The following is a 24,791-nucleotide window of genomic DNA, read 5'->3' as shown; positions in this document are numbered from 1 at the left end:
ATGCGCTCCGCCGCCCCGCTGCTGCTGCTCTCGGCCTGCCTGCTGCTGCCGCTGCTGCTGCCGGCCGCGCCCGGCGCCCGCGGCAGCCAGGAGCCGGCGGCGGGCCCGGCGGCGGCGGCGGTGGTGAACGGCAGCCGCCTGCCCGCCGAGCCGGCCGGCGCGCCCGGCAACCACAGCGGGGCCCAGCTCAGCCCCGTGCCCGCGCTGCTCCGCGACCTCTCCGCGCTGAAGGCCGCCGTCATCGGGGCCTGCGCCCTCACGGCCGCCCTCATCGCCTGCCTCCTGCTCCGCGTCTTCAGGTAGGGCCCGGCCGGGCCGCGCCGCGCCCTCCGCCGGCAGGTGCCGGTGCCGGGCCGAGGCCTCCGCCCGCGGCCTCGGGGCTCCCCTTGCCTTCGGCCGAGGAGGAGGGGGGAGGCCGGGGGTCGGGTGGGCTCCGGCCGAGGCAGGCGGGAGTCATTAAGCCCCGTTAGCGGCGCGACCTCCCAGCGCCTGCCCGGAGAGGCGGTAAGTCTAGGCGGTACTGAGCTCCTCGCCTATTAATGATATTTTTAAAGCCTGACTTCAAGCACAGCATGTGTGAATGCCTCACGGAACTCCTGAGGAGTCGTAGGGGTGCCGCCAGCCTCACAAATCTGCGTCTTCCTCCACTTCTGCCGAAAAATAGGGCAGGAGTTGGGTTTCAAGTGGCTTTTCTCAGGCGTGGGGTACATGGGTCCCAGCTCTGTGCGTGGGGCCACAGCGATGGCTGGGGGCTGGAGTGGGCACAAACTAAAACATGTGAAGCTGCATTTGAATGTATGAAAACACATGGGTTTTTTTGCTGTGATGGTGGCGGGTCACTGGGGTAGGTGGCCCAGGGAGGCTGTGGGGTCTCCATCCGTGGAGATACTCAAAGCTCAACTGGACAGCCGGCTCTGGGCGGCCCTGCTTGATCTCGAGAGGTCCTGTCCAGCCTCAGCCATGTGCGTCCTGTGCACCCAGGGGATAGTGCAGGTGCCGCTGCTGTAGTAACTCGTGCTGGGTAAAAAAGATAAATCTTTGTCTTTTTAATGAAGCCTAAGCAGATAGGCTTGAGGAGGTCCAGCATAGCCAAAAGTAGATGTTGGTTTACACTACAGCCCTGGTTTGACTGGACCTGTGATGTGTAACCAAACTCCCTGACGCTTCAGTCAGGTAGGTCGCTGATGGATGCAAGCTCCTGCTCCCAGCACAGAATGAAAGAAACTCCCAGTTGCTCGCAGAGCCGGGAGAAGTGCTGGTGAGCAGCAGGAAGCTGGGCAGAGGTTCGCCTCTGCTTGGTGTTCATATCTTATCCGGTTAGCGTGGCGTAACCAGCGCGGGCCAGTTCATGCTGGAGTGGGTTGGTGCTGGCGTGTGCTTGAATTATCCAGGCAGCCCTTGAAACTCATGTAATGTCTCCCACTGTGAGGGATGAGCAAATTAAACTTGGTTGCTTTAGAAAGCCAGTCTTCCTTGGCTTGTTGCCAGAGCAGAAGAAAAGCAAATATTAAAGCTCCATTTGGCACTGTTAGTGTTAATTATTATTTCTCTCAGGGTAGTGGCGAGAGTCCCCATGGTGCACTAGAGGCTGTCCCTGACTCGCGCAGTCTACAAATAAAAAGTTGTTGCCTGTTTGTGCCCAGCTTTGCCAGGAAGATTGCAAACTTTCAGTAGTTAACAGTCATCTGACTTCTAGGTAGGGGCAGCAGGAAAGAGCCGGGAGAGCGGAGCAGCTGGCTTTCCGCGGCAGGGAGGAGGTGAGCGCCGTGTCTCAGGTGACAGAAGTAGTTGAACAAGTGGAGTTGGCAAATTCTTCCTTGTCCTGTCTTCAAGCAGCTCCTTTGTATTTACATGATGGCTGCAGCTGAATACTCTGCTTCTCCTGCTTCTGAATTAATTCCGTGTAGGAAGGGCGGTGTTCACAACGGTAGTATTATTAGGCGTGGTCTTAAAGACCGAAATGATAAGAACTGATATTTTCTAAAGAAATTGATATTTAACTAAATTCTTCTTATGTGTTGTAGCAGCTTGCAAAAGACAATGCAAATAAATTTGCTCATTAAAGTGAGGTGGTTTGGGAGAACCCAGTAAAATACTGAAGAGAGGTTTTTTTAATCAATATAACGGCTTTGCAGCTGTATAAAGTTGTCATGGGCAAACAGCAAAATTGGCAGTAGGTATATGAACTAGAATTAGGAAGTCAGTAACTAAGTGCAGCATGAAAAGCTTAAGTTTCTACTCCTAGTTCTCTCTGATCTTGGAGAGTTTATTTCCTCTGCCTCAGTTTCTTCTGGGTATAAAGCGAGGCCTTGTGTCAAGGAGACCTGGTGTAAGGTTGAACATTTCTAGCCAAAGAAAGCAAACTGATAGCCTTTGAAGACCTTTCCCTGTGCCATAATCAGCAAAAACAGGTCCAGGTTAAAGTCACCTTGGGAATGATGGATTAATTCTTCCATGCCAAAGTTGTCGTTATGCAACTGATCAAAGTTAATGCAGCATGAAAGATATGTAAAAAAAACCAAACACGCTTTGAGATTTCTCGTATATCTTCAATAGAACCTGCAAGGAAAATGGAAAATGAAGCTTTTGGCTTCCGAGTACGTTTCTTTATCTGACACAGCACTTGTTTGTAAACAGTTATCCCGGTTGCAAATGAGACAAGAATACCAACAGGTATGTTTGTACAGTGTCACACTTGTAGCTGACAACATAGATTGGAGATTCTGTTGCAGAAGAGATAAGGGATTTACCCTCAATAAATGTAAAGCTTTTCTCCAATAGCATAAGAGCTTTGTTCATACTTAGTCAAAAACATTGCGATTTTTTTCCTGAAGTGTCATGGATTCCTGTTAAAGAGATTTTGCTGAAATCCAATCTTTGATTAAACCTTCACTGTGAGATTGCTCTGGGTTTCTGGAAGTAAATTATCCTTTTAGATATGGGTTGTAGAGATGAAATGAATTAGTGAGTGGCTAGATATTCTTGTCATAGGCATTGGATTTATTTTTTTATACATTTTATCTTTATAAATCTCATTTTTATATATTTTTACGTATATATTATTTTCCTTTTTTTGTTTGAGCAGGGATAGATATATTTCTCCAGCTTTCCAGCTCTGTATTTAAGACAACGCTCAGAGATTCCTCTACATTCCTTTTGGGAATGTCATGCTCTGAATTCTGATGGTCCTGTGATTCAGAATGTGGTATAACCCAAACTGATCTGAATTTCCTTTCTCTCTGTGGCTACTAGGGACTATGAAGGCCAGCCAAGACTCTGCTACTTGTCCGCATGTGGCAAGGCCTAATTTGCTGTAGTTTTTTTTTGTTTTTTTTTTTTTTGGCAAGCTCAGTTCTGGGCTTGCTTTCTTTCCTATACCCCTGGGCACTGCATGCTCCCAAACCAAAACCATTTCCACAACAGACCAAATTTCACGTTATTCTCAATCAAATAGTTGGGTAGTTTGCATTACCAAGAAACACAGTGTCTTGCAACAGCTTATGAACAGTTCATGTGGCTAAATTTACTCTTTGATCTGTGTTTTGGATTTTGCCTTTTTACCCCCATATTCTGCTCTACTTCTCTTTCCTGGTGCCACTGAGTTCATTTCATTTCATTCTTGGGATCAGCTCCCAGGAAAGCTAATTTTTCAGATGTGGCTATCTGTGCTGGTGGACCATATGTCTTCTAGGGAAACTGGATAAGTTACTTCTGCTCAAATGAGCCAGCTGAAAGCAACCCAAAGGTTTAGTTGCAGAAAACTGTGTGCTGTAAGTGTTTGCTACGTGTCTTGACCTGCCCTTGAATGAACAGAACCCAGGCTGGAAAAGGCTGCTATTTATCTAGATTTTTAGAGAGAAGCTACCTGCTTATTTTGTAACTCATTACTTTGTTATGTTGCTTGTTGTCCGATTTTGATTTCTTCCTCAAATACCACTTTAAGTTTGGTTTTCCAGTAATTGCAAAACTGGTATAAATTACTGAGATTGCGGAGAGAGGTTCAAGCATATGATTGTAGGATACAAGATGCTTTGTTCTATGAGCTGGGCAATTGCTCCGGGCCATCCAAGGCTTAAACCCAGAGAGTCTGACTAATTTAAAATTAATTGTATTATAACCAGTTAGAGTACTCCAGCAAAGACAAGACTTCTGCCAGGAACAGGAAAGAAAAACTCACCATTAAAATGACCTTAAATGGAGAAGAAAAAAACCCTAACAAAACAACCAACCCTAAAACATATATTTGTGACCCACATAGAAAGCTTCATTTAAGCTGCAAGTAGTTTAGTTAGGGCCACAGAGAATGACAAATGGGACACTTGTCCTGGCTCTCAGAGGTCCTGTCCTTGGGAAGACCGGATTGTCTTCATGTGAGTGCGACAGCAATTTGGCAGAAGGAACGGAGTGGGGATTGCTGTCTCGTACTGTCTTGGGCTCTTTACAGCTCTGATATGAACAGTCACAACAGAGGATGAATGCTGTTTCTTGTTGTAGGATTCACTGCCTTGAAGAGTTTGGGTAGATCGTAAAAGTTTCCATAGCTCTGCCCTATAAAACAAGGATACTTCTTGAGCACATCTCAGACGATATTGGTCTGACTGTGCTGTAATGTTTGGAAGTACATGCTGGCACTGGTACTGACCACCAGATGTGAGTGGCTGTATTTTAATTACTTGCAGACATCACTGCTTCATTGAACCACAACAATATCCCATTTAGGTGTTCCTGAAGTTATTCCCAGTAGCAGTCTCTGATCCATCCCTCCTATTAGCAGCGCAGTTAAGCAAGGGGATGCTTCTGCTCTTTGTGGCCGCATATATTCCATCTTAAGGGCATGATTGTTAGAAAATACAGCACCTTCATTTTCCTACAGCAAAATGTATATCCAGAAAATGTGTGAGGACTTAGCTTCATGGTTTAACTTCGTTGTACACAGCACCGTCCAGAGAGCAGAGATAGCTAGACAGATAAACAGTAATGAAACATCGCTGATCTAATTCATCAGCTGGTAGTAAGCCTGGAGTTTCCCTCAGGTTTATATTTCCATAAGTTCTTTTTAACTGCTAAGGGAGCCCATGAACAGCAAATAAACTGGTCCCAGTTCCATTCCCGATATAACATTGCTGCAGTTCTAGGAGGAAGATTGTAGCTGGCTTAATCAGACTTCCAATAAGCTGCCTGCTAAGAAGGGATAGGGTTTCTTTTGTTTTTTTCTTTTTTTCCAGGGGACGGTCACCTCCCTCTGCATCTCTTGGCAGGAAGTGTTAATGCTAGATAAGATATGCAGAGACCTCTCTCTCTGGGTCAAGAAAAGCATTATCTTTGAATATCAGGTTGTTGACTAAAATAGATAAGAGGCGTAAATAATATAATGAACTAGTGAGTTGACTTGAGCGTTTACTCCGCCACATGATGCCTCAGAAAGGAGGGTGAAGTGCTGCATATGACTGGTGCTTGATCAAAATAGCCCCCGGTCAAAATACAGACACATAGTCAGCGTTCTGCTCCAGCCCATCTCTGTGTGTTGTCCCTCCCTGTACTGCGTGGCGTGGTGGAGGGAGTACGTCTGATTTCTGATGGACCAGACCCTGGCATGGTGTGCGGTGCTGCAGGCATTTGAGCCCAAGGACAGTGCCAGTGTGCGAACACGACTTCATCTTCGCTCAGTTAAGCGCTGTGCTGACTACGCCTGCCTTCTGTTAACACCAGTGAGTTGGTTTTGGTGGGAGCAGCACTGGGTCTAAAATGAAAGGTTAATATCCCTGTAACTTTTCCCCCCCCCCCCCCTGCTCATAATGATTCAGTGCAAGACCTGTAGCATCCCCTTCTAATTATAGGGGGGTGGCTGAAGTCAGACAGCAGAAGGAATGTGATTTTTTTTTTAAGTGGAAGACAGTTTTCTGCGCTGAAATACCCAGTACCGCTTCTACCCTGGTTAAACCACTTGGGGAGCATTTCAGCTTGTCGTTATGCAAGGAGCATACTCTGACCACAGCTTCCAGCACGCTTCTTGTTCACTTTAAAAAAACCCACACGAAATGAACGTGACTGGAAAGGAGATCCTCTCTTTGCCCATGAGAGCTAACATGTCCTCATCCTATCCAGGAGGTCTCCAAAGTTCATGAAACATTTGTATTCTGTAGTTCCTGCCCTGTGCTACTCCGCTGACTCTGCTGTCTGCAAACAAAAGACGCTGCCTGGTCCCACCCGTTGGATAACGTGCTTTTCCTTTTGCGTTGTCGTCACTGATGATTACAGGGATCCTACCGAGGTTCGGGAGTTTTAATGTGCAGTGGTTTCCTGATGGGCAGGCTTGTTTTGCGTGCGTGTAGGGACACTCCCAAGGCTTTCCTTTAAAGTTAGCTTGGGTAATTCTTCTAGTATTTATGAAGCCTAGGGGAGTCGTTCAAATGAGCAAGTGTGAGAAAACGGACCACTGAAAAGTACAGATTAATGACAAATTAGCTAGGTAATCTGGTGTAGAATTAATTGAGGAAGAAGAGGCAAGGAAAGACTCTTTTGCCCTGCCAATGGCAAACAACTGATTGTAGCAGCTTAGCTAAAAACCAGCAGCAAAACAAGCTATCCTCCCTTTTCTAAATGAGCACTGTGGTTAAGTGAAGGTTGTGGAGGATTAATAGATCACTATGCAGCAAGTTCTGCTCCAGGTCCTCTTTAAAGTGTAGCCCAAATAGACTAATTAATGGCTGGAGGCTAAAGGGTTCTAGTTTTCTGTTTCTAAAAATACCTATTCTGGAGTAATTGCTTCAAACATTCCAATATTAGCTGTTGTAAGATGAACTCCGTAGAATAAGTTACGTTTTCTAACGGAGGGAATGAGGGAGGATGTCTCTCAATAAAGTGGGCCTGATACGCAGGCAGGGTCTAAATGGGTGAACCTGTGGAAACCCCCTGCGGACTGTACGTGTAGGGAAAAGTGGTAAGGCTGTGCTTGGTTTGTTCTGACAGGTAGACACAGGTTAGTTTTGGTCTATGTTTAGGCTTCACAGTGTGAGTAAATGTTTCTTGTAAAAGCAATGCATTACTTGTAAGATGAGACCTCCCTGCATCACTTTGCTGCTAGGTCTTGGCTGAGAAGCAGAATAATAGAGAGAAGTGTTTTCAAAAGAATTTTCAAGTATTTGGGTTAAGAGTTCTACTGTATTGGATACAAAATTGCTTGTTTCAACAACAGCAGTAATAGAACAAACCACCCTGTGCTCTACGTGACACAGCGGCACAGATTGCTATAAAGATTAGATGGCAAGAGACAAGTTTCTTCTCGCTTCTGATGCAACCTTAGCCTTCAGAACAGGGAAGAAATGCAAACTGCTCCATCCCAAGGGCTGGGACCTGTTTGTTCAGCCTTGCACTAGTGCCCAAAAGCAATGCTAGGCAGAGGCGCTGAGACTTCCATGTCGGAGCTGTTCACCGATTTAAATTTCCTTTACTTTAAGGCTGGAAGGGACCTTTGCAGTGGAGATGCAAACGCAGGGATTGAGTCCCAGTCTCTCTGTAATGTTCACGCCTTGGTTCTTGCAGCTGTGTACCTCTTTAAAAGGCATCCATTCTTGATGCAAAAATGGCAAGGTTGAATCCGGCACACCTTGCATGACGTGCCAGGGCAAGACTTCTTGACGGTGAAACTGTACTCACAATGTGCTGTCTGCTCGGAGCAGTAGTTGTGATTACCAAAAATTAGGAGCTGCTTGCTTGTGCCTGCACCAGCTCCCTTCTCATGCTTGGCAGTTGCCAGTTTTGTTTTATAAAAGGTGAAGAAGGAGAAAATTCTGCAGTTTGCTAACCAAAAACATCCACTTTTCTCCCCGAAGGCTAGCCATACACATCAGCACCTTTTTTAATGTATAATCACAAAACTGGATTCATGCATGAGCAGTGTGACCCTCCTAATATGCATGAAAGGAGCAGGTGAAATAAAAAGAACCTGCACAAGAATTAGTTGAAAAGCCACGCACTAAGTGTTTGTTAATTGAAAGTAAGTGTTAGAAAATAGATCTCTCAAAACTGTGGGACATGCAGGCGCTTGAGCATCTCCATTTCAAAAGGCAAGTAAGGCTGGCATCTGTAGGAGGAGAGGTGGTAGGTATAGTTAGCTTCAAATGATAGATGATCATTTTTCGTAGCACTTATGTAGCGTAGAGCATGAAACTTCTCAGATAAGGCTCAAGGTTGTTGCTCTGGGAGTCCTGAACCTGGCCTAATGGCAAGAAAAGAGAGCAGGCTGTTTGTACCCAAACATCACCACCCCTTTGCTCCTTACAATCCTGCCTAGAACATTCCCCTGTCTTAGCAGGGCTTAGCCTGGGCTTTCTAATCTAAACACATTCACGAAACCATTGGCTGCTTCAGCTGATTAAGCCCGCGTCTCACTTATTGAGCATGGCAACCGGAGGATGCAGTGGGCTGCTGCGCTCATATGCCTGCCCTGGATGCCAGAGGGTCTCTGGTTTGTCAGCAGCTGAAAGACTAATGTTGATCTGGATTGCAGTTGACGAGAAACTGTGCTCTACACTGACGGGCACAAATGGTGCCTTGGAAAGGCAGTGGGAGGGGACGCAGGCTGGCTCCGCAGCCGTCGTGTCTGGGGAGGTCTGAATCAAACAGGGCAGTGATTCAGTGTTGGTGGGAACAGCTTCAGGCTCTAGAAGGAGTACTGTATAAAGATAATCCTTCCCTTACCACCTCTGTGTTTCAGGTCTGGCAAGAGGATTAAGAAGACCAGGAAGTACGACATAATCACCACTCCAGCCGAGCGGGTAGAAATGGCTCCTCTGAATGAAGAAGACGATGAGGACGAAGACTCAACAGTGTTTGATGTGAAATACAGGTACTGCTGCGAGCCTGTCCAGTTAGGCTTGCTCACTGAGCTCTTATTAGTGAAGACAGCTCTTTTTTTCTCTGCTGGGCCAGTTTGGCAGAGATGAGGCAGTCACAGTCTCCCTTTCACTTTGCGCAAGCATTATCACTTTCCTTTACAGCCCCTCTGCCTGTTCTCACCACACATTGCTCTGTACTGTCCTGCTCTTATAATAACCATGTCGCTACCCCTAGGCTGTCTGCCCTCCTCTTTCCTCTGCAGAGCAGCACAATGGGATACACGTGCCCCAAATAGCTAACAACGTTTAACAGACTGAACTTCCCCTCTCGGGCAGCTGTTGGCAGTCATTCCTGTGCGCTCTCAGTGTCTACGCACACACTGGACGGCGGGCTGTGGATCAAGGGCTGCTTTCCCAGGCGCTACCGTTGCCATGAGCCTGGGAGGGAAATGATGGCGAATCTCCACCAACCTCTGGGTTTGTACCAGAGTGCTCTCATGTTGTTCTGTGACAAAGAGAGGACCGTGGTCCCTCGCTGATATTGTTAGCGGTTATCCCTTAGCAACAAACTTTCCTTAAATGTGTTTGCCTTTTTTTAGAAAGAAGTGGTGTGACAACCCAAAACTTTTGGTGCCTATTCTGGGCCTGAGATTTATAGCAACCACTCAGCACACAAAGATGCTGCGCATTGATTTATGGCATCAGGGTATCTGCATCTCTTATTTTTATTTGCATCAAGCCATCCACAGCATTCGAGTTGCATTCTCATCCAAATAAGGCCTAATCTAAAATCTGTCTCACTTTGGCTGAAATAAGCTCTCGTAATTATAAAAACACAATCTTGACAACTCCTAACTGGAGATTTTACAAGCTTTACTCATGTTGCCCATCTCCTAACTTTGGAAAGGGGGAACAACACATTTGCTCTAAGCACATGTGCGCCAGCATCTAAAACACATACCGCCGCACGCTCTACTGGTCATTTTCAAAATAACTGCGTTATTTCTCTATAGAAGTCGGGCAATAGTTGGAAGCCATGAAACAATGAAGGGTGTGAGTCGTGCCTTTATGTGTAAATAATTAGTTCTTGAATTAGAAGACTCCTATCAGTCCTTGCCTGACTGTTGGCGTTCTCTGTAGCTGCCCTGTGTTTGCTCTAATAATTTCAGCTTGTGCATTTTTTACTTTAGGACCGAGCTTTGTTAAACCCAGAGTGCAGAGATCTGTCTCACCATGGCCTACTTTAACAGCCCGTGTCTCCTGCCCCTCTTCCTCTTAACTAAGTACTTTCTCTGGGAACTTTTGGTAGCGAGATCAGAGGGGTTTTCCAAAGACTGAGAACAGAAGATTCTCAGTCATGGCAGTGCTTCAGGATAAGATGTCTAATAGTAAAATACTAGATGAACAAAGAAGAGAGCTTGCTGGAAACCATCTGACTCATGAGAGCTGTGGTCGTGTTATCTGACGTTGCTTCCCTGGAGCACACGCTGTGCTGATGCTTTCACAAAAGTTATTTGGTCTTCATGGGTTCCTCCGCAGTACAAATGGCTCTTCACCTTGTGTGATGCTCTGTTTGGAGACCATAGGGGTTTTTGGTTCTTAGCCAACCAGTCCTCGCTTCAGCTGTGAGAATTCTTCCTTTCTGCCACAGTGCAACAGCTATTAAATTCCACATTTTCTGAAGTCCTTGCTGTTTCAGACATACGTTTGTTTAGCTCAAACAGAGCTACCTCAGTTTAGAGGGGGAGATCATGTTACAGACAACCCCTTAGCAGTACTGATTTTGGGAAAGCTTCTTTGAGGATGCATTTGCTGTAAAAGGTATCAAGCTTTCTGGTTCCTTTATGTGGCTCAGAGACTACATCCTCAAACAGTTACTATCTCCTGTCACCAGTAAACACACTCTTTGCAAATTTGAATTGCTGAGTTTGACTGTTGACATCCCCATTAAACCAGTCAGGAGGTTCTTCATAGGTGCTTGTGTTCAGATGGGAAGAGAGGGCTAGAGCTGCAGAAAAGGCATCTCAGACGTGCCCGCAGTAGTCAGTGAACTAACTTCTACCAGGTCTTCTGTTGGGGTTCCTTCCCCAGCACTCCCCCCGCCCCCAAATCGACATACAGGAAATAGTTGCCTTGTGCCATCTAAGGCTTCCTTTGTTTTTTGCAGCTGGGTGCAGATTCCAGGAAGACAGGGTAAGGAGAGGTAACTTTATCCCTCTCTGTGGTTAGTGGGAGTTATAAATATGTGCAGGTAGCTACACAACTGGAGTGATAGGTTTGTTTTGGATATTCAGCAAGTGCCTACAGTTTTAAAAGAGTCTTCGTTAATTGCTAAGTCAGGAAAACTACTTCCCCTCTCCCTTATCTCAAAAGAAAAAAAAAATTGTGCAGATGCATCAGGTGAACATGCAGAGGTGTCGCTAGGGCTGATGCATAAGGAATGGGGTGATACTGCCGTTTCAGCTTGTTAGCCAACTAAAGCAACACACCATGAGTTGCAGCAACCTGGAAGCAGTTGTGATGGGGACAGAGGATTGACAGGCGTCTCCTGACAAGTACCCATGGGCTAGAATATTCCTCACTCTTTCTTTTTATCTGTTTATTTTTTAATTCAAATGAAGGTGCATCCTTGGCAGCGGTCAGTATCAGTTGTGGCGGCTGTTCGGGTTTATTCAAGCAGCCTCCTAGCAACAGCCCTTACTTGGCTTCTGGCACGACAGACTTCTGGCCCGTCTGTGCTACCAAGTCTTGGTGAGGGGATTTTGACCAGGTGCTGCTTTGGTGACTGTACCGTTACTGGGATTGCTTTCAGAGAGGCTAAATCTCATGCAGCCCATGCTGCAGCACGATCCACTGGTGCAGTGCCATGGCTGACAAGAGTCATTATTCTGATTTCCTTAATTCTTTATTTCTTTGCGACACACTGGTACTGAAAGATACGCCTTTGGGCTGGACTGCCCGTCGTTCAGTGCTGTAGCATACATGCTGCCATATCTACATCAGAAAGCAACTTTCTGTAGCTGTTTAAACCTAGAATTTTCAAAGTCTCCCTGGCTCCTGAATATCACGTGAAATTAGCTGGAATGTTTTGTCCTGTTCGTTTTGATTTAAAGGCTGTGAAACTATGGGGAAAATGGTCCATTCTCCATAAAGCGATGATTTGCAATGGTGTTTGCTCAATGCTTTCAACTAGAAAGGCACCAAAAGTATTTTTAAAATACAGGCTTCTGAGAAAACGTGGGAATGGAGTGAAAAGGGAACCAGTTTTCGAAAGAGCAACGCAGGAGGAACATGTTGGCTGTGATGGACTATAAGCATTATCCAATCAAGTGTTACTTAACATGTACTGTAAGACAATCCTATGCTTTCAGATCTCTAGGGTTACCACCAGCACGGCAGTAGGGAAAAATCTGAAGAGCTGGCCTGGAGTGCCATGACATTAGGTACCCCTGTGCATAATACCAAGTACACTACCCCAATATTAACCTACTCTGACTGATATGCAGGTCATAAATAGAGTCTTGTTTTGGGTTTGTAGCATAAGTCTTTGCTGAGGATGATGTGGGTAGGCGCTGGGCTGGTTTGTTTGAGGTCCCCTCCCATTGTTGAAAGATCTATACTGGCACTTGCATCTGTGTTTGGGGGAGTAATTGAGATTCTGTGCTGTCTCCCCCATGTAATGCAAACAGCACTCTAATTAAAAGGCAGTTGGTGTCTAGCAGCAACAGAGGAGAAGCGACATATACCTCTCCAATTGTTCTGCTGCAGTTAATTTTCTTTCCTTTAATGCTTTGTCCTTGTGTGTATTTGTTTCCAGTCTTACATGAGGCATCAAAGAACAGCAGACAGTGTAAATTGGGCTGTTGGATGAAGGTTGTTACTTTTTTTTTTTTTAATTTTTTTTTTTTCTTTCAGGAGGCTTTAAGGTTTTGGGCTCCCGGTAGGTCCCACCCCCCACTTCCCTTGGGCTGTGGAGCAATGAGAAATAACCACCTTCCTCCTGTAAAGCAGACTAATGAGACCACTTCAAAATCTTAACCACACACAGTCCTTTCTGTGGATGCAAAAGCCACCCACTGCCTGCCTCTGACAAATGCAGAAGCGTGCGTGCATCGGATTAGATACCCCCTTTGCGATCTCATTTCAGTAGCAGGGAAGCAGTTCTGTCAATGGCCTCTCTGATCCTGCAAGCACAATTTCTGCGTGACAAGAGGCTGAAAGTGTAAATCAAAGATTGTCACAGAGCAAAGATGCCAAATCACTTAGACATTCACACCTCCTTCACAAGCTTCATGGAAACCATTTTTTTAATATGGAGGATGGTTTTCTGTATGTATTTGCTCTGGTATTGAAAGAGGCATTTGGATAAGAAGTTCAGGAATTGTTCTGAAATTATTATAGAGCTACACAAAGCAAACTGAACATGGAAACGGTGTTTGTTTTGTGATCGCCAGTTCAATCTGTGCTCCTGAAGGCCGAAAAGTATCCCTGTCCAATTGAATTTTGGACCATATGAACTGTGTTGGTCATCATTTTCCAGATGTCAGATATTTTTTCATGTTTTATGATGGGATTACACTTGCTGCACATCTTGGAAAATGAGTTGGTGGAAAGCTAAATCCCATCCTCCGAGTGTGCTCTTTCTCATCCCACCAATAGATGTTGATTTTAAGATTTCCCTCTCCTCTTTGGTCCTTTAGCACTTTTTTTCAAAAAGGCAAGGGAAAGTTGCACAGGTTTCATGATCTTCTACTTGATGGACCTAAGCCATTGATTCATCAGGCAGTTGGCACTGTGTGATACTTGAGAAGAGAGGAGTGAAGTAAAGTAGGTTACAGGCAAATGTCCCCAACAAACTGGTGTTAGCATCCATCCCCCATCACAGAGCACTCTGCTTGTTTTGTGTAATAAGAGAAAAGAGATTACAACAGCTGCAAAAAGAACCAGTTTCTGAAAAGGTAAATAAAATTGTTAGCTTATTAAGCTTATTAACTCTAGCGTAGCTCATTGGGGGATTTCTTGTCAGCTTCAATAGAAAACTGAAAACAAGTACTGAATAAATTCTGTGGCGCCTTGCACATGAAAGGCTTTGAAATCACTTCAGTAATCTGGGATATCAGCAGTGTCTCCTCTCCCCGATGACTTGCAGCTGTTGGAGGCAGGGCGTTCTGCTCTTGCTACGCGTGCTGAGCCCAGCTGGGGGAATTTCACAACCGTCCTCGCAGAGCATTTCAAGTCCGGGATGATAGGTGCCACGTGAGAGCCTGGAGTCGGGGAAGAACTTGGAATTTAAATGCCAGAGCTGGAATTGTCCCAGTCCTGATGTCAGACTCCTAAATAAGTACTGAAAGAAAGTTTTTCTTGGGGCAGATTGAAGCCTCCATCCTTCCTGTCGGCTAAGTGAAATTCCTCAGTTTGTTTTCTACATGGATTGTCATTTTTCCCTCTTAACAGCAGCAGCACCAGCAAAATGCAGAAGAATTTAAGGAATGCATCTTCCAAAGTGCTCTTGAAAGCAGATAGATTTATGTGTAAGGAGTGATGACAGGCAGAGGGAAGAGGACAGGAACATTTATTCAGCCATCATGGGACTAAAGGGCTTTTGAGAGCTTGCAGGATGTTTTAGAGGAAAGATGCACCACATGTAAAGGCTGGATTCTGGATTCATCCCTTTTTCAGGTGCCGATAGCATTGAACTGTGTGGAAACATCTTCATCACAGTTGCAAGGCTCAGCCTTTGTTGTGCTCGAGTCTTCTGGGAGTCTCTGTAAAATATGAGAATTACACTATTGGTGTCTTCTCTTTGAATACGTCCTTTCCAGATCCTGACTGTGTGCAGCTCTGAATGGAGCATGGTATTGTCTGCTTGTTACAGCAAGGTGTAGACTCTCAAGGGAGCAGCTTTAATGGATTTTTTGCCAGCAAAAGCCGCAGGCCATTCTGGATGATGCTGGGTGAATTGCACCGGGGTTTGTAGCAACTTTTTTTTTTTTTTTTTTTTTTTTCCCCAGCAGGGAGCAGTGACAAGTTGTGTATAAATGGAGGGGTATCATTGATCCTTATCTGAAGGGGGTCCAAATCACTAACACAGTCAGCTGCTTACTATAAATACAACAAATTGCCAAAGCTTTGATGCTGCTGTTAAGGATTTCCCATGGGTCCACAGCAGGGGAGGACAGAGATGGTCAAAAAGCATTTTTTGTTTGGTTTTTGAAGGCCAGGTTCTTTCCTCATGCGGCTGTAATAGTTGTTAGAGCACACCACATTCTGCTGGCTCGTTCAGTTGATTATACGCTGGCGGTGCAGTCCTAGGGGAGGGCTCCCGCCTCCTTCATGGAGTATAAGAAGTTCCTATTAAGACTTTTTTTTTTTTTGAACCCTGCAGCAGTTAAAGCAGTAGGGTGTCAGGAGGAGAATCCATAACGAGGATAGTCCATGAGTGTTGGTTAGTAGGGGGCTTCACTGGTGCGAAAAAAGCTGTGAGGTCCAAGATGCTGTTTTGTGTGCAGTGAAATAGCAACCCCCCTGTGCACGCTCCCTTCTCTGGTCTGCACAGTGTCTGGTCACAGGATCTTTCAGCATCTGGGTTTTATCTGTTATAACTGCTTTTTTCTTCGCTTGGTCTAGCTTCTCCTGGCATGGTGTTAACATCACATCAGTGTCCAGTGTCACCATGGAAATCAGCTGCTGGAGGGAACCAATGGCAATCCCAGTGAATAATGTTGCCTTTTCCTTTGTGGCTTTTTGGGTTTTTTTCCACTTTGCACATGGGTTCTCATCTCTGCCTGTGAGCTACTTAATTGCAAATCTACAGCTGTACTAATTCTTCCTGCTTCCCAGGTAAAGCAGCTCCGTGGAGCGTTGGTGCCCTGCAAGATGTCATTCTGCTGTCGAGGGGCCTGCTGAAGCCATAACTGTGAAAAGGGAGGCTTTCATCTCTGCAGCGTTACAACCAAACGAAGCCTCACCTCCTCGAGGTGCTGTTTGTACAGCAGGCTATGGATCTTCTGACCAAAACGTCACCATTCGGTTCCCTGGTTTCCAAACTGCTGTGTTAGAATGACCAGAGTTTCTCTTTGCAAACTCAGCTCTCTCTTGCTTTAGGAGGGCTGCCGTGTCACTAAAGCATGACAAGATGGAGCCCTGTGTACTGACTTGCAGCTCATTATGGTCTAAATAAGTTTTGCAGAAGGAGGAAGACAAGAAAGATTGAACTAAGCTGCCCCAAGGACTTATCTTCTAAAATCCTAATTCAATACTTCAGTCACTGTTAAACTTTGGTCATTGTTAAACAGATCATGTGTTTAAAACAAATCAAGAAGTGTATTTTTTGGGCCTTACAGAGGTGACTTACGACTTTAGGTGGTAAAAATGTAAGCCATGCTGAAATGCCACACTGTATGTTTAGTGTAGGTTTTTTGGGGGGAGGGGGTGAGAGGTTGACTCATGTAGAAAATTTTCTTGACTTGCTACTGATTTTTTTTTTTTTTTAAACAACAATTGCACTAAGGTTTCATGATGACATTGTCATTGTCCCAAGGAGCTCTGATCAGACCAACTTCAATAAATAGGAAGAATCAGGCATGCCCTAAACTACAACAATCTTGGATTAAAGAAGATATATTTTTGTAATTTTCTGCCCTTCCACAGGGAGTAAAAACAGTGTTTTGTACTGTCCTGTGCTGACTGTAACTTGTCTACAATTCATCTATATTATCTTTTTTCTAAGCAAAATAAGTCCTCATGTGGAATGATTAGATTGCAGAAAGAACACCTTATTTTTCATGGAAGCTTCATATAAGTGATCTTAATCTGTATCAAACTGGAAGTTTTCCCCTACCACCAGCTTCACAAATCCCGTTTAACTCAAGGATGCATTTTTAACCATCACTCCCTGCTGTGCTTTGTGCTGCAGAGGTCAGAGCTGTGGGCTGACACTATGAGAATTAGATTGCCACATCTGGATGGATTGGGTTTAGGAGACCGCAAGCATGTACACTTTCCAGGCCATCATTAGAAAGGGCAAACCTAACTGGTTTAGTTTCTTTACTTTGTGGTTTTTCTTTAAAGTAACCACAGATGCAGTTCAGACTTTACTGTTTACTGCACCCCTTAAGACCTTTTATTTTGGGTTTTTAAGCTGGCTGGAGCCTTGCTTTTCTCGGGGAACGCATGTTTTCCAATTGTTTTAGGATTGTCCCGCTGTTTGCTTGACCCTCTACTAGCCTCCTGCAGTTAACAACCCCTCAAGGAGACTGCAGAGTTTCTGGCAAAGCACCAGCCTTGCAGTTTGCTGCCGGTTCTAGAGGGTTGTTTTTTTTTTTTGAAGACCTGTTGGGATTTGAGGCTTGCTGAGAACACTGAACTGCTTTGTCATGATACTGCGACCCACTCCGGTTCTGCGTGGTTCCCTTGGGCCCTGCAGTCAGTAAAAGGAGGTGAAGGGGATTTTTCTTTTTTTTGTTCCCAGCAGCCTTGCGGTTTCATCAAAGCAGCTCCCATAACACAGCTTGCTTTCCCTAGCCGTGACTCAGCAAAGGCTTTGCAAACAGCTCACTCAGCCTAGATGGAAAAATCCCACAGCAGACTGTTGTATTAGTATTAGTCATCAAGGCAATATAAAAATGCTGTGTTATTTTCACTCATGGAATGAGTTTGAGTCATTCCGTATTACCGTTACTAAGCAATATTTAACATGTCAGCTGCGAGGTGAGGATGGGGCCGAGCAGGTTGTGTTCTGGCTGGTAGGAATCGCAGGGACCGGTAGGTTGAATGATGCTGCGGGTTGAGAGAAGATCTGGGGCTCTTTCCCTGTCTAGGTAAAACAGGTTTCAGACTTAGGCTGGATGATTCTGAAGGAAGTATTGTGTCTCTTCAGGACTAAAGTACTTTGAAGGCTGGGAATTGAACTTCTTAGGCAGACTGAGTCCTTTTGAAGTCAGAGAAGTGGCGATGCTGAGAGGAGAGAGAGAGAGGTTAAAAGCTTCTGTTTGCATTTGCGGAAGGAGGCGATAGAATGAGTTGTCTGCCCTGTCTGAGCAGATGTCATGGCAACATGTTCATGTCCGCTCTTCTGCCAAACTTGTTAAGCTGAGCATCAGGCACTCTGGATGAGTGGTGGAGAGGGAATGAAACCTCTTTGCACAAAAGAAAGGTGACACCAAGTTACATAGGAGAGAGGAAAAGGTGCATAAAGGACCCTTCTCCTTTCCAAGGGTCAGTCAGTTCTTGAAATCAGGAGTTTTTCCAACAACTTCAGGTCACTTGCTGAGTTAGGCTGGCAAAGGCCATCCACTCCCCTTGCTTGTGGCTAAAAAATCCCACCGTTTCCATGAGGTGGCCAAATCTCAATGGTGCACAGGGACCAGGTGTTTAAGATGTTGAAGATGGAGGTGCTCAACTGCTGCTGGGATGCTCTGGCTCCTCGGGGAGGTCCCAAACCGTGTGCCATAAGCTAAAACGTGCTTATAGGGAAGCAGCAGCTTCTTGGTGGAAATAAAAGGCCAACCTCACCAGTTGCTCATGGTCATGAAAATAATCCGAATGCTTTGTTTGATACTCAGTTGCTGTTGCAAACGTGAGGCAATGTTTACCTCTACAAAAATTGCTGTATGTGATTTAAAGTGTCTGGTTAAATATTCTATAGCTATATTTAGTTAAGATTTTAAGAGCACTTGACGTGACTCATCTAATAGTATATATATGAATATTTTTTTAATGGTAGGAATTAGTTTAAAACATAGTTTTAATAATTTGAACTGTTTGGTTCAGGTAGTTGTAGGAGTTCATCGGAGAAGAAATAGCCATTAACCACTACATGAGTGTTTTACCTTAATGTTCTGTGTATCTTACACTGCAGATTGAATCTGATTGTGACTGTAATGTGTCTTAGTATCTGCTGCTATTTTGTGTTGCATAGTCAAACTTGCTTTGTTCAAGAGCATTTTTAAAGGCATATTTTTTTGTTACAGAAAATGAAAAGAGAAATGTTATTACAGATGTCTGCCTGTAGCTCACTCACTGCTTACAAAATCTACCGACTAGTAGCAGAGTCAAACAGAGCAAGCAAATTAGAGGCTTTCCTATTTGTGCATGCTGTGCTGTGGAGGAAAAACCCTGCACAGAATTGCAGCTTCTTTACTCCAGCCACAGCCCTGTCACTGGAGATTCCATTTGAGAAGCCAGGAGTTGGTGTGCCATGCTTGCCTGCAGAATTAAGTCAGAAGTACACAGATAAGTTTGTATTTGGGGGTTTTTTTTTGCCTTTTCCGCCTGGAAGATGGTGGAGATAACTGCAAACGCTTGTTTAGCACACTAACTTGTGCTATCCTAATGCTTATCTTAAGCCCAAACTGACTTGTAGAAGTCTACAAGCACTAATGCATTCGAACGTTTTATTTGTAACTGTTCCCTCTAATTCACTGTATGTGGTATAATCTCTGCAGGGTGGTGGGCTATGGTTTTCATTAAGGGTTTTTTCTTCTGTTAGATGAGTTTCTGCAGCTGCAGTTTCTGTGTGAGGAGTTACCAGGACCATGCATTTTGTTTTGTGCAATTGCTTGAACTTTTTAAAAAAAATGTTTAAGAGAATTTGTCATTATGACCAAAGCTTTTAAAGAAAAAATTGATGAGTTTGAATGGACTTCTCATGTTTCAGTAGAAACTGCCATCATTAAACATGTTCTTGAAATCCCCCTTGTGTTGTGTGTTATGTTTAAGGAGGGATTGGGCAAGGGGCTGTTGCTCGTTGAAGTTTGGTGAATTTGAGAGTGCCTTGCATGATCCCTCATTAAGAGGGCTGCAAGTCCCTTTGTCCCGTGACCCTGAACCAAAGCGTGACAAGGGGGAAAACTGGTTTTAGCAGCATGGTAGAGGAATATGTTTAATCACACAAAGTCCCCATCAACCATCAAGAAGCTAGGCTTACATCTGGATTCAAAAGGCAAAACCCTCTGCAACAGGGAAGATATATCACTACCTTCGACTACAGCCATGTTTGGTACCTTGGAGCCCACAAACTCTAGACCCGTTGTCCCAGACTCCAAGCCCAGTTGAGTGAACCAAGCCATGTCCCTTCCCCGGGGTGGCCAGGCCACACCACAGCCGTTAAGCAGACTTCCTTCCACTTCAGTCTTGTGTGACCAAGTTCCCTTTCTCTGAAGCAATTTTGCCTTGTGGCTTTCAGGGCATGGTGAGATGCCGAAGTGCTAGAGATAAGGATCAGGGCAATCTGAGGCTTGCTTGTTTGTTGTTGTGCATGTTTTAGCAGTACTCTGAAGACTGTTTTCCTCTTGCACTATTTTTACATGGAGTGCGGACACTCCTAGACCCTGGAGCAGCTACAGGACAGACTGATCCAGTGCCCCATGCAGGAATCGGCTCTGCCTCTCTCCTCTCCCATGTACCACATGATTGCTCCTGCCTTCATGTCTTCATCTCTTCAGTAATAATCTAAGAGTAATTCAGTGCTGCAAACAAAAGGCAGCTGCTGTCCAGCCGGTGCCTTTTAAATTATGTCCTGCCAGTAAAGCTCGATCTAACCTAATTCAAAATACTTAAAACAAAATGCTATCAGGCCTCAGTCACGAGCCAGCTGTTGTGCGGCAAAGCTGGTTTGTGTAGGAAGTTCAAGACCCGTCAAGGTGAGCCCCAACCTAACACTGAGCTGTGGCTAAACAGGACAGGCTCCTCTTACACTGAGCTGTGGCTAAACAGGACAGGCTCCTCTTACACTGAGCTGTGGCTAAACAGGACAGGCTCCTCTTAGCATAGGCTGCAGAAGTGAAGATGCCATGTAATGGAAAGGCAGCAGCTGCAATCTCTGGGTGTACTTACCTGGCTGATGAGGTCTCAAGTGGAAGATGACCAAATGACCAAAAATCTGGTGTAAATTATTAGCTAAGGAAGAGCTGAAAAGCTAGAGCTTGATGAAGGTGATTGCAGCTGGGGCTCTGGGCAGAAAGGGCGAGGCTCAGTTTGGCCCTTTCTGAATTTTGACATGGGGGAAGCCTGAAGCTACGACTAAGTTCTTGCACAACAAAGATTTTCTCAGACAAGTCCTCAGATTTTTTTTTTTAAACAGATCCTGTTACAGGGTTATTCCTCCAATATCTAGAAGAGTTCTGCATGGGCCAGAGTATAACACGACTTCCCCTCTCCTGTACGTGGCTGCTGCCACGTTCGTACAAGCTGCTGCTCTTATGAGCAAGTCTGTGCGCAAGTGTGAGGTTAACTGAATGGAGCTGTCTAATACACATTTATAACTGTGGAAAAGGGAGGGAGTGCCTTTCTTGTGTCTCTTAGTGATCTTTGGATGCCTTGATACTGATAACTGCAAAATTGTCAGCGATGTTTGGCAAGTGCTATCAGAGGGACGTTAGCTTAACACTGAGACGATTTGAATTATGCCTTACAACGAGCCCTATTAAGAGTATGAAACAGGAATAGCTCTAATTGCTTAAGACCAAGTAGTCTGTAACTAGGCTGCACAAAAACATCATTGAAGATAGTTCATCTCCCTATCAGCTGGCAATTACCAGTTTCTAAGAGACCAGAAACTCTTCTAGCTCTGGTTTCAATCAGACATCTACTCCTCTGAGCTCAGCCAACTAAGCTCCCGGTTGGCTGGCTTCTCCAGTGGCCGTTTGCTCATGGCATGTTAAATGAGTTGAATATAATGCAAAACAGCACTTTCATCTCATGAAAAACAGCTATTGAGTTCAAGAAAGCAGTATGGAAGGGGCGGCCATTGCTTTTAAAGCTAAGAAGCAAAGGGTCTTAAAAATCCAGATGCAGTTCTTGATGGCTTATGAGGCATAAAGCTGGTTTCTAGGCTTTTTGCTCCCCTCTTGCTGGTTTCTCATAGGCCATCTTGTTCACTTGCTTCCCTCCACGTTGAGGGACCGGCAGCACAGGGGAGCCCAGCTTCCCCCAGCTCCAGGGGGAGAACCCGCTTAGGCTGCGGGTGGACGAGGCAGGGGAAGGCAGGTCCTGAGGGGCTTGAACAACTGCTGGGCAGCTTCAACCAGCATGTTTGATCTCTGTTTTGGAAGAGATTACAATCTTAATTGCCAGCCTTCAAAGGCTGCCAGCCCTGGCTTGAGAATACACTCCTACTTGCCTGTCACTGCCCACTCCCTCCCAGTGACAGAGGGAACCCACTGATCTGCACATGAAGCAAGGACTAGGATTCCCTGGCCAGGGTTTCAGCTTTGTAGTGTGCAGATGGGGGGACTGTTGGTTTGAAAGATGAGGAGGGATAAAGGTTAGATGGCCTACTGCACCATTTCAGCCAGGTTGATTTATTTTAAGGCTTTTATTTGAAGGGTAACATATGTCATCTACTTAAAGCTCTTCCTGGCTCCTCTGGGCTTCTTACACTGGCTCTTTCTAGATAATTTAATTCAATGTACGTGTTGTTATTCTGGCCTAGCAATAGTTTAGCAACAGATACCTGCTCAGGACCTTTACCAATTCCAAAAACCAAATGAGCCAGTTTGGCCATCTTCTCTGACCTGCATTAGGCAGCACAGAGCATCCTTGGGGACTCCTCCGCCAAGTCTAAAAGCCAGTGAAATAACTGTGGCAGCACTCCTGCTTACACACGGGCGGGACAGCAACTCGCTCCAAGCTATAGGATCACGGAAGCCAAACTCTCTCCTCCAGACTTGCTGGCCCTGCTCACAGTAAATCCTCAGCCGCGAGTTTCAGATGTGCATTTCTTGCCAGGTAACAAGTCTGTTAAAGGGACACAAGGGGGCCTGGGTTGATGTGGCTGGTCCTCGTCAGCTCTGCTGCCAGCCCAGAATAATCACTGCGCTGCTGCTGAGCAAAAATAAATAAAATGCTTCGAATCAGCATCAGTTCCTCGAAGTATCACTTCTAAATCCTTTGCCTCCCCCCAGCTGTTCCCCCCCGCAGTGAGTTTCCAGACTGCCTCTGCCCTGATACAGACATATTTAGCTGAACAGCAGCTCTTCTGTACAGACACTTTTCTCTTCTCCTGCCCTCAATTCATAAAGGTTTAAGCTCAGGTCAAGAACATTTGACATTTCCCCACTTCATTTCTGCCTGGCTGTCAGCAGAGTTGTCTCAGCAGTGCCTTTTGGACAGTGTCTGAAATTACCCAGCTCTCTCCACCTCCTTGCGTAAGGACTCCTACAGTACAGATCCCAGTGGCATCAAGATGTTTCTCAGGTAAACAGAAAAAACAGTCTATTTAGGCAATTTCTCCTGTTTCCTTTCCTTGACCCAGTAAAATTTTTTTGGGGTCAGACCAGTTGCTCTTGTTGATGGTGCAGCAATGCTCTCAAAGCTCAGAAGTGAATGTGGTGGTCCCTACCCTTCTTCCCCTGCTGCCTCATTTGCCATCCAGCTTCCTCTGATATTTCTGCCACCAACTTCCCAGTTACCTTACTCCCATTCCCAGCCGTTGTGGGTTACCTGCAGTTACAGATTAGCAATGCCCTTGTGGATAAAGCTATGGCAAAGGAGAAATAAATCTGGGTTTTTTTAGACTAACTGGGCAAAACGTTGCTGCAACAATGTACTGACAAAGATGGGTCTTGCTAGAAAAGCAGATGTGATCCAGAATACTGCTGAGATCCTCAGGACCCACTGTTTCCCAAGGCTGACTCAATGACACAAACCCACCAGCTAATAAAAGCCACATGCCCAGCCTGTACAGCAGCAATGAATATCCATCCCCCCGCCGCAGGTCAGCCGTTTGATGCTCCAGCTCTAACCCCGTCCCTAAAACCACCATAGGCTTGGGTACAGAGTTTGCAGGCGTGGGGTGCAGAGGCTGTGCTACACCGTAAATGAAAACACTCAGAGGTGACATTCGCCATGGTCTGTTCACGGCAATGAGCGTGGCCCCGAGTCATGCAGGCACGCTCGCTTCTCCTCTTGCATGGCCGTGGACCACCCTTTGGCTTGGTAATGGGCGTCGTGGACCATCCTTTGGCCAGTACTGCTTGGTAACGAGCAAACTTCAATGATGTGACTTAATTCAAGGTTCCAGACTGAGCTCCTGTAGTTAAGAGTCAGGTCTATTTAAGCAGTATTAGCATTCCTGAAGCTTGCTAAGCTTAAATAAAACAATAGTACCATTCACTCAGGATGCTTACAGACGGTGAGGTTTTTGCTGAAGAGCTTCTATTTAATGAGCTGTTCAAATGAACAACTTACTCTGTCCCTCTGCGTATATGTAATATTTTTAAAATCACATATTTGCAGCGCATTGTTTGCTACTGTTCAAGGAAACAAATGATTTGCTTTTAACATAATCACTATCAGAAGTAAATTATTCAACATTTGCTGCTTGGAAGTTAAAAAGGGAATCTGAATTTCTTTTTAGTTTCTTCCTCTTTTTTATAATAGATATACAAGCTGCAGGGCACACTTTTATGCTCCTGTAGCCAAGATTTTGTAGAATTGACTAATAATCTATTTTGCATATTTATAAACACTTTATTATTTATTAATGGCGCATTTCAGGAGTAAATTTATAATCCTGCCATGTGATCTCAGCCTTTCAGAGAAAAATGGTTGCTCGTGCCAAAGAGTTGGAAATTAGAGCTGGCGTAACAAAGAAATGAGTGAGAAAGAATATCTCATTAGTGTGAAAGCAAACAGGCAAGAGCCGTTTGCGAGAATGAATACACGCACGCAAGATGGCTCAAAAAACCCACATCAGATGTCAAATACAGAACACGGCACTCAAGATGTATCAATTCCCTGCTCTGCTTGCTATAAACCCACAGGAACATAGTGCTGCCCTACAGCCATATAAAAGCACTGGTCCCACACACCCTGTGCTCACTCTCCAGGTTGCCATTACTGCACTCGGCCACTCCATCTCCAGCTATTTTAAGCTTCAGGAGTTTTGAAGAGAGTGCTGATGCCCTCCTTGGTGGATTCAAGCCTAAAGACCAGATACAGGTGTCCCATCAC

General features: G+C 45.2%; 1 protein-coding gene across 1 annotated transcript; it reads left to right on the top strand.

The window, feature by feature from the left end:
- FAM174B (family with sequence similarity 174 member B) lies at positions 1 to 19,529 on the top strand. Its single transcript, XM_050903548.1, has 3 exons — positions 1 to 299; positions 8,717 to 8,848; positions 15,678 to 19,529. Exons 1-3 carry the CDS (start codon positions 1 to 3, stop codon positions 15,679 to 15,681), a joined length of 435 nt encoding a protein of 144 aa, XP_050759505.1. The 3' UTR covers positions 15,682 to 19,529.
- Positions 19,530 to 24,791: the final 5,262 nt, after the last annotated feature.

The sequence above is a fragment of the Gymnogyps californianus genome, chromosome 11 (genome assembly GCF_018139145.2).
Source record: "Gymnogyps californianus isolate 813 chromosome 11, ASM1813914v2, whole genome shotgun sequence".
Taxonomy (NCBI): domain Eukaryota; kingdom Metazoa; phylum Chordata; class Aves; order Accipitriformes; family Cathartidae; genus Gymnogyps; species Gymnogyps californianus.
Note: the sequence above shows the minus strand (reverse complement) of the source record. Positions and strands in the feature narration are given on the sequence as shown.

What these genes read in the sequence shown, in the direction of transcription:
- FAM174B (XM_050903548.1), top strand. Translation starts at nt 1, where the DNA reads ATGCGCTCCGCCGCCCCGCTGCTGCTGCTCTCGGCCTGCCTGCTGCTG. An exon ending in CTCCTGCTCCGCGTCTTCAG is followed by an intron (nt 300 to 8,716) that starts GTAGGGCCCGGC and finishes TCTGTGTTTCAG; the next exon opens with GTCTGGCAAGAGGATTAAGA.